The sequence below is a fragment of the Carlito syrichta genome, unplaced genomic scaffold, assembly GCF_000164805.1.
Source record: "Carlito syrichta isolate Samal-C Ts95f unplaced genomic scaffold, Tarsius_syrichta-2.0.1 Scaffold309196, whole genome shotgun sequence".
NCBI classification, from domain to species: Eukaryota; Metazoa; Chordata; class Mammalia; order Primates; family Tarsiidae; genus Carlito; species Carlito syrichta.
The window spans coordinates 1-9147 of record NW_007253292.1 but is presented as its reverse complement, the minus strand read 5'-3'; the positions used below and the strand labels follow the sequence as shown (position 1 = coordinate 9147).

The 9147-nt window shown below is 56.0% G+C and overlaps 1 protein-coding gene across 1 annotated transcript; it reads right to left on the bottom strand.

Annotated features, from left to right (window-relative positions):
* Nucleotides 1-2940: 2940 nt before the first annotated feature.
* CCDC8 (coiled-coil domain containing 8) lies at nt 2941-4965 on the bottom strand. The gene has a single exon (XM_008066928.2). The coding sequence runs from the start codon at nt 4564-4566 to the stop codon at nt 2941-2943; it is 1626 nt and encodes a 541-aa protein (XP_008065119.1). The 5' UTR covers nt 4567-4965.
* Nucleotides 4966-9147: the final 4182 nt, after the last annotated feature.

Below are 9147 nucleotides of genomic sequence, written 5' to 3'. Positions count from 1 at the left end.
TGGGTTCCTCCCATCTCTGGGGTCTCCCTGGGTGCTCACACTGGACATGCTGGGGGCAGGAGTGCAGGGAAGGTTGTGTCTGCCCGAGAGAGCGACAGACTCCAACTCAATGGAGCATAGACTTGCCCAAAGCCTCAGGGCTGCTCAGAGAGGCTACAAGATCCAGGGAGAGAGTGTGAGAAAGTGTCTTTGGATGTCTGTGACTAGCTGTTGAGTTCCCGTGTGATCACACATGAGTGTACACATGTAGCCAAGTGTATCAAAGTGTGCAACAGTGTCTAGCACTGTGTGCACACGTCCCATGAGTGGGTGCGTTGACACTCGTAAGTATGGCCGTGTAGGTGTGATTCTGTGTGGTGTTGCTTCGGTGTGTGTCTAGAGAAACACAGTGGGTCCGTGTGCCTGTGAGTATCCGAGGACATTTTGTGTGTGTCCATGTATCTGTATATATGTGTGTGGGCTTATTGTAATGTGTTTGAGTGTGGGTCTGCCGGTTGTGCCTGTGTTGAGGCATGCATGTGTCTGTGTGTGCTGTGCCTGCGTGTCTGGGTCTGAGTGTACGTGTGTGTGTGTGTGTGTGTGTGTGTGTGTGTGTGTATGCACATGTAGCCATGAGGGAGGCGGCCCAGTGTTGTCAGGGGTATCTGATGTCTGTGAAATCCACAGAGATGTTAGATCCATCTTGCCTTCTGTTTGGGGTCCACACCCTTTTCCCTCCCACTGACCCCAATGCTCCCCCCAAGACCCTCCAAGCTCTGGGCTCTGCAGGAGAGACACGCCTGGGCTTCAAGCACCTTGTATTGCAAACACACCTTCCCCCCCGCCCCCAGCCTCCATTTTCTCTGAGTGTCTGTCTCCGCTGTTCCCTTTAATCTTCTCAGCTCCCCCAGGCAGGCCAGCCCTCCCCCCGCCCCCCCCCCCCCCACGTGGTCCTGAGACCTCTCTCCTCCAAGTTGGGCAGCAGGAAAAGACAGCCTCCTCCCCACCCTCCTGGTGTGGAGAATGTGTCTCAGTTGCTCCAGAAACCTCCCACCCAGCCAAGCTCTTCTGCAAAGTCCACTCCTGCAGGGGGGTCCACGCCTTGCCTTCCTTCCACCTCCCCACCCAGGTCTCCTTGCTGGGCTGGGAGCCGTGTTAGTTCATGGCCGTTTAGGTTCGGCCTCATTTTCACCACCAGGGGGCGCTGGTGAGGGCGCGGGGACCACCGCGCAACATGGTCTGTGACCACTCCATCCAGAAAGCAGGGACAGGAGAAAGAGAGGAGTGGTGAGACAGGATTCTTTAGTTCCAAGGGGAGTTGGGGACGTAGGCCAGGCCTGCAGCCAGTCAGGAAGACGGAACCGGATCCTGACTCCTCCTCCACGAAGTCCCCTCTCCTGCCATCTGTGAGGCTGCTGTATGGTCATCGGCTGTTTTTCTTTTTTCTGTTTTTCTTGGAGTTGGAGTCTCACTCCCTCGCCTAGACTGGAGTGCAGTGGCACGTTCACGGCTACCCAGCGTCAACCTGCTGGGCTCTTGTGATCCTTTCGCCTCAGCCTTCCAAGTAGCCGGAACTACAGGTGTGCGCTACCACGCCTGGCTAATATTTGACTTATTGCAGAGACAAGGCCTCGCCAAGTTGCCCAGGCTGGTCTCCAACCCGTGGGCTCAGGCAATCCATTTGCCTCAGCCTCCCAAAGTGCTGGGATTACAGGCTGAGCCACCGAGCCTGGCCATTTTCTGTTTCTCACAGCTGGAGGCTGGGGGGATGTCACAAAGCAAAACAGAGATGCCCCAGCTTCCACCTGGCCTCCACAGGGTCCTGGTAGCCCACCGACCCCTCAGTTATAAGTAACAATGATGGCACTGCAACCCCATTTGTTGTCCAGCGGCCAAGTTGCCCAGATGTCTGTGGGGCTTGATCCAAAGATTCCAAGGCGCAGCTCTAACAAATCCACAGGACTGGTGGCCAACAGCCCCAGAATCTGCAGTTTGAATGCGTTTCCTAGATGATATTTTTCTATCTCTAGTAAACCAAGATCGGGATAAAGTATGCAAACTGTGGGTCCTGTACCCTCTATACCAGCAGAGCCCAGGGACATGGGGCTTGCAAGTAAAGTGACAACATGCACCCAGAGACTCCCATCATGGAGGATTGGCCTGGAACGGCCAGCAAGGGCCAAGGCATCCCTGATTATTCATCAACTGCAAAGTGCAAAGCCAAGCGATCTGTTCATAAATGTTTTATTCACATGTTAGATTGAGCTCTCTTTCTAAGTTCAAGGAGACAGTCCACATTTAGTGTGCAGGCGAAAGGGAGACTGGAAAAGGAAGTAATTTCTCCTCTGCCCTGCCTCTTTTTTTTTGAGCTGAGTCTCACTCTGTTGCCCAGGCTGGAGTGCAGTGGCTGGCTCACGGCCACCGCAGCCTCCTGGGCTCAGGTGATCCTTCCACCTCAGCCTCCCGAGTAGCTGGGACTACAGGCACAGGCCACTACACCTGGCTAGTTCTTTAAATTTTTTGTAGGTCTCGCTATATTGCCCAGGCTGGGCTCAAGCAATGCCCCCCGTCTCGTCCTCCTAAGGTACTGGGATTACAGGTGTGAGTCACCACACCTGGCCAACTCTCTCCCTTTTCCTTTTTCAAGCTAAGTACCTAGAGTTGCATTCGAGGAAGTTAAAATCACGGGTGATGCAACTCAAATTGTATTGATTTTTTTTTTTTTACATCCCTTGGGTTGCTATGAAGAGTCAGTATTTTTTTTTTTAAATCAACGCATGAGACATCAAACTTTAACAAGAAAAGAAAGAGGGTTGTTAGGTGGAGATGTGGGCAACACTACCTGCCCATCTCTTTGACTCCATTTGCGTGGGAGAGGGAGGGAGCCCCCCAAGGGCCCAGGCCAGGCAGGCAGGGGTGCTCCAGGGCCTGTCCCCTTCCCAGCCCTGGTCTCACAGGGCCTCACAGCTGGTCATCTTGCTCTTCCTGCTCTGCTTCCGCTCTGGCCTCGGCCCTCAGCACCCTGAGACTCCTGGCCTCGCCTGCCCTGGGGACTCTCTTAGGCAGGGTTGGAAGTCGGGGAGCATGCCAAAAGGCTCTCCGGCGCTTGCGAAACCACGAGAAGCGTCCAGGTGTCTGGAACCTCACTGTCTTTACCTGTTTTCGGGCTCTAGCTCCTGGGGCTGCCCTTGTAGCCGCCCAGGCAGCTGAGGCTTCGGCTTCCTGGATACCCGGGGCCCCTGCTCTCTGATTATGTGCAGCTTCTGCCCTTTGGTCAGCCAGGGTCTCTGCCCTCTGATTATCAGCTGCCTCTGCTCCCTGGTCAGCTATGGCCCCCTCCCTCTGATCACCTGCAGCCTCAGCCCCTTGGACAGGTAGGGCCTCTTCCCTCTGGTCACCTATGACTTCTGCCCTCTGATTATCTGCAGCCTCTGCCCTCGGATTACCTGCAACCTCTTCCCTCTGGCCAGCTAGGCCCTCTGCCCCTAGGTCACCTATGGCCTCTGCCCTCTGATAATCTGCAGCCTCTGACTTCTGGTCACCTGGGGCCCCTGCCCTCTGATTATCTGCAGCCTCTGCCCTCAGATTGCCTGCGACCTCTTTCCTTTGGTCAGCTAGGCCCTCTTCCTTCTGATTATCTGCAGCCTCTACCCTCTGGCCAGCTATGGCCTCTTCCCTCTGATTATCTGCAGCCTCTGCCCCCTGGTCAGTGGCAATATCTGCCCCTTGACCTGTGGATGCCGCCGCCTCCTTCCTGCGGCGCCGGAAGGAGGCCCAGTTGATCTTGGGTCTCCATCGTCTGGACGAGCTCTCGGGCGTGGGCCCATGGTCTGCGTTTCCCAGGTCATCCCCCCGGCTGGGGCTGCCTGGCACGGATGCCCGGTCTCTCTCCACCGTGGCGGAGGCCTGCGGGGCCTCACCCGCCCCGGGGCCAGACCTGGGGGCCCAACCCTTCACCCTCCGCTTCAGCTTTCCCCAGGACACCTGGCTGACATACTCTCGCCACCTGTCCGCCTTGGACAGCTGGGGCCTCCCCAGGTTGTCCTCAAACACAGGCACTGGCAGGTTGACGCGGCGACGGGCGGGGGACACGCTGGGCTTCTTCTCCCCCCGCCGGAGGAAGGCCTGGACCAGCTCCTCATCGTCCTCGCTCTCCAGGTCGCTGCTGAGGAACTTGCTGCCCAGGTAACTGACGGGCATCTTGCGAACCTTCCTGCCGCGCCCGGACCCTTTGCTGCCCTTGTCTCTGCAGGTCTCGAAGTCGCTGAACTCGCTGTCGCTGGCGTTGCTGCTGTCGTAGGTGCCCACGACCAGCCGGAGCGGAGGGGTCACCATCTGCTGGACTCTCCTCCTCGCCTGGGGCTCCTTGGGCTTTTTGCGGGGCTGGGGCGGGTGCGGGGTGCTCTTCTCGAGGATGTGGGCCACGTCCTCCAGGGTGCGGCCCTCCTCCTCCAGAAACTGGGTCAGCCGCTCGCGGAATTCCGCTTCCTTGGTGGCAGGCTTGGAGATGACCCTCCAGACGCCGCCGGCCAGCCTGACCTCCCGGGGAATGAGCAGATAGTCGACGTCCTCCCCAATCTGCAGCATGCCCACGGTGGAGTCCTCTTCCTTGCGGAAAACCTTGCCGATCTTCTTAAAGGTCCCCACGGGCTTCAGGGCTTCCACGAGGACGTCCAGGTCCACATCTTTGCAGACGTCGGGGACGCTCCAGAGGATCAGGCAGTCGGGGGACGGGAGGAAGCCCCAGGGGAACCAGCCCCCCACGTGGCTTTTCTCCAGAGTCTTTAAGATATCCAGGGTGATAGCTGGGGCGGGGGGCGATGAGCCCAGAGAAACTCCTGGTAGTCCCTGGCCTCGAGGGAGGGAGTCGGGGTGGGGCCCCGGCCACGCTGACCGGAGAGTCTCACCTCGCCAGCCGGGGACGAGCCAGTTTCTCCTGCCACAAGTCTAGTCCTGACCAAGTCCGGCTCCCCCCGGGGGCTCGAGGGACTCGATTCCCAGGATGCTTACGTGAGCCGGGGCGAGGTCAGTCCCGAGGCGCAAAGCCCACTCCGGGCTGGAAACGTGGTGTCCTGGCTCCGAGCTAGGACGCACGGGCTGCCCCCTGGTTCCTCCCGCTCCGGGCACCAGGGACGCGGCTGGAACTTGGGAGACGACTTCGCAGACAAAGGCTGCTCAGCCGTGGCTGTTCAATATGGCCGAGGCGCTCGGAGGCCTCAGCCCAGCCCCCCAGGAGGGTCTCCCGCCCCCAGGCAGGCTGCCACCCAGCGTCAGGCTGACCTTGACCGAGCGCCTCCCGCCGACCAACTCCAGCGCGCGCTCCGGGCGGCCGAGCGCACGGGCAGGAAGTTCCTCCTCGCCCTCGCCAGGGTGAGGCCCACCTTCCCCGTCTCATCTTACACTCCCCGACTCGGGAAGACTGACAGGGGGGCTGTCCACTCCCTTCGGGGCGGCCACGCACCCTCCCCCACAGGGGTGTGGCCGCGCCCCGGGCCTAGCTGGGGCCATCGCTTCCTGGCGAGGCGGCCGAGGCCCACGTCAGCTCCTTCCTGAAAGGCGGCGGGTCCCAGGCCAGCCGTCCCCCGTGTGCAGGTTCCAGCCGACCCCCTTAGGTGGCTGTGCGAGTGGAGCAGACCTGAGAGCCGCTGGCCCTGTGTTTGTCACCATTGGAAATTCCCGCGACGGTGGGTACCAGCAGTTCCAACCCATACACCGGTGCTTTTATATTTTAAAGAAAGGCGAGATCTCGCTCTGCTGCCCAGGCTGGTCTTGAACTCCGGGACTCAAGCAATCCTCCCACCTCAGCCTCTCAAAGTTCTGGGATTACAAGCCTGAGTCACAGCGTCCAGCCAGTACATGCACACTTTGGGGTAGAAAAATTGGTACCAGGATCTTTTTGCACCCGTCCCCTTGTGCTTGGCACACAGGCCGTGGGCAGTACATATTTTTAAGTGGATGAATGGACCTAAGTATTCATTAGTAGGGACTGCCTTTTTTTTTTTTTTTTTTTTTTTGAGTCCTGGTCTCACTTTTCATTCAAGCTGGAGTGCAGTGGCATGGTCACTGCTCATCGCAGCCTTAAACTCCTGGGCTCAAGCAATCCTCCTGCCTCAGCCTCCCAAGTAGCTGGGACTCCAAGGGTGCACCACACTGCCCGGTTAATTTTTTTTATTTTTTGTGGAGACAAGAGTCTCACAATGTTACCCAGGCTGCTCTCAAATTCCTGGGCTCAAGTGATCCTCCAACGCTGGCTTCCCAAAGTGCTGGGATTACAGGTGTGAGCCACCGCTCCCAGCTTTATGGGACTGCCTTCATATTATGGTCTGTTCTTATGGTGAAATACCACGCAGCTATGAACAAGCACAAGGTTGCTAAGGAAAGGCAAGTTTTATGGAGTGCTTCCTCTGTAAGGTACCATTCCACATGCTTTCTATGAATGAATGCAGAAATTCCTCATGAGAACATATGATGGATAATATGAGGATCATTCCCATTACACCGCTGAAGAAATGGAGGCCAAGGAAACAGGATCATTTGCTCAAGGTCACAGCCAGGATTTGGTTTAATCTGGATTTGAATCCGAAACAGTCTGCCTTGTGTATGCAGACCAAAGAGTCTAGGTGTGTGCCTATTCTAGTCACTTGTACAAGCACTACCAACAGTAATGGCTTCTGGGGAGAGGACCGGGAACTCCTCACCAGAGGCAGGAGGGACATTTCTTTTCACCCTTACACCCTTTTAGCTTGGATTTTTAGCCATCAAAAATACTCCTTAAATTGAGTTAAATAAAACTGAAGGTCTTGGCCGGTCGCGGTGGCTCACGCCTGTAATCCCAGCACTTTGGGAGACTGAGGAGAGAGGATTGCCTGAGCCCAGGGGTTTGAGACCAACCTGGGCAATTTGGTGAGAACTTGTCTCTATAGAAATAAAAAATTAGCCGGGTGTGGTGATGTGCACCTGTAATTCCAGCTACTTGGAAGGCCGAGGTGGGAGAATCACCTAAGCCAAGCAGGTCGAGGTTGCAGCGGCCATGAGCATGCCACTGCACTCCAGCCTGGGTGACAGAGTGAGACTCTGACTCAAAAACAAAACAAAAAAACCAAAGGTCCTGGCCAGGCATGGTGGCTCACACTTGTAATCCCAGCACTTTGGGACTTTGAGAGACTGAGGCAAGAGGATTGCTTGAGCCCAGGAGTTTGAGACTAGCCTAGGCAACCTAGCAAGACCTAGACTCTAACACACACACACACACACACACACACACACACACACACACACACAACCAAAGGTTCTTAGGTTCCACCACAGACATACTGGGTCAGGATACCCAGGGTGTGGAGGCCAAGATTTGCAGTTTCCCAGATACTTCTGAGGTGGCCAGCTCAGCAATGATATGTACAACAACAACAGTGGCATTAGTCATAATAACAGTATCCTTGGAACAAAGCATTGTAGATGTGTTGAATGGACCTGTGGTTACGAACCCTCAGAGTCACACGGTAAGGTGGGTATCATCACTATCATCTTTCTACAGATGGGGAAACTGAGGCTGGTCTGACATTGCATAACTCTAACAGGAGGACCTGATATTTGAACCAGATCTTGAGCACTAGAATAAACAGCAGGTCGTCTCTAAAGACACAGTTCATTCCATCTTCTGCAACATCCAGGATGGTTTAGCCCCTTAAGAGCCACAGGGTGGTGCCGGGTGCGGTGGCTCAAGCCTGTCATCCCAGCATTTTGGGAGAACAAGGAGAGAGGATGGCCTGAAACCAGGGGTTCAAGACCCACCTGGGCAACATGGCGAGACCTCATCTCTACAGTAAATCAAAAAATTAGCCGGGTGTGGTAGCGCACACCTGTAGTTCCAGCAACTTGGAAGGCTGAGGCGGAAGGATCGCCAGAGCCCAGCAGGTTGACGCTGGGGTGGCCATGACTGTGTCACTGCACTCTAGCCCGGGTGACAGAATGAGACTTTGACTCAAAAAAAAAAAAAAAGAAAGAAAGCTTTTGCCTGGATGGGTGTAAACACCTCCTCATGGGCTAAGTCCTCACCATCTCACCACAATCCACAAAGACCCACAGAATCCCCCCCATGCCCTCCTGTCCTCCCCTCCTCACTACGCTCCAGCCACACAGGCCTCTTCCCTGGTGTTCTGCCTACCAGGCCTGCTTCGACCTCAGGCCCCTTGCACTTGCTGCTCCCACCTTCTCCTGTCTTCTCCTGGCAATCTCTCTCACCTTGCCTAGGCCTTCCGCTCCCATGTCACCTTCTTCCAGAGTCTCTCCAGTCACCTCCCCACCAAATACCCTCTCCAGGACTCTCCAGCCCAGGGAGCTTTAACTCTATCTGTGCCATGGAAACGTTTCAAAGCAAAGTTTTTCTTTTCTTTTTCTTATTTCTTGAGTCAAGTCTCACTCTGTCGCCCAGGCTGGAATGCGGTGACACGCTCACGGCCATTGCAGCCTGGACCTGCTGGGCTCAGGCGGATCCTGCCACCTCAGTCTTCCAAGTAGCTGGAACTACAGGCATGTGCCATCACATCTGGCTAATTTGTTGATTTACTGTAGAGCTAAGGTCTGCCAAGTTACCCAGGCTGATCTTGCCCCCTTTTGGCTCAGGCAATCCTCTCGCCTCTGCCTCCCAAAGTGCAGGGATGACGGGTGTGAGCCACCACGCCCAACCCAAAGTTTTTCAAAACATAGAATTAAATCCGTTGGCTTACCAAGGAAACCAGCGACAATGAAACGCGGCGGCAAAAGATCATTTTTTAGAAACCCCACAAAAACCAGGTGAAAGGATGACTCATCCCCGCACAGTGTGCAAATGAACGTGTCATTTTATTTAACTCGTGGTGTGTGTGCTTTTCTCTCATGCAGGGAGGAGCCAGACAGATGTTTAGAGAAAGAAGGCAGGGAGGGATACAGGGAAGGGAGAGAAGGAAAGAAAGGTGGGATGCGTGGGGGTTAAGGAAGTTAAAGCCTTGGCGAGGCCTTTGCGCAACGATTGGCTCATTCGGATTGTTTTTCTCTGGCAGAGCCGGGTCGTGGGGCTGCGCTGGACTTTTTTCTCCCGGCTCCCCCTAGCTCCATCCCGGCCAACGCACTCAGCCCCGCGGCCTCCCGCTGCCCCGCCCGCCCGACTGTCCCTCTGGCCCCGTTGGTGTG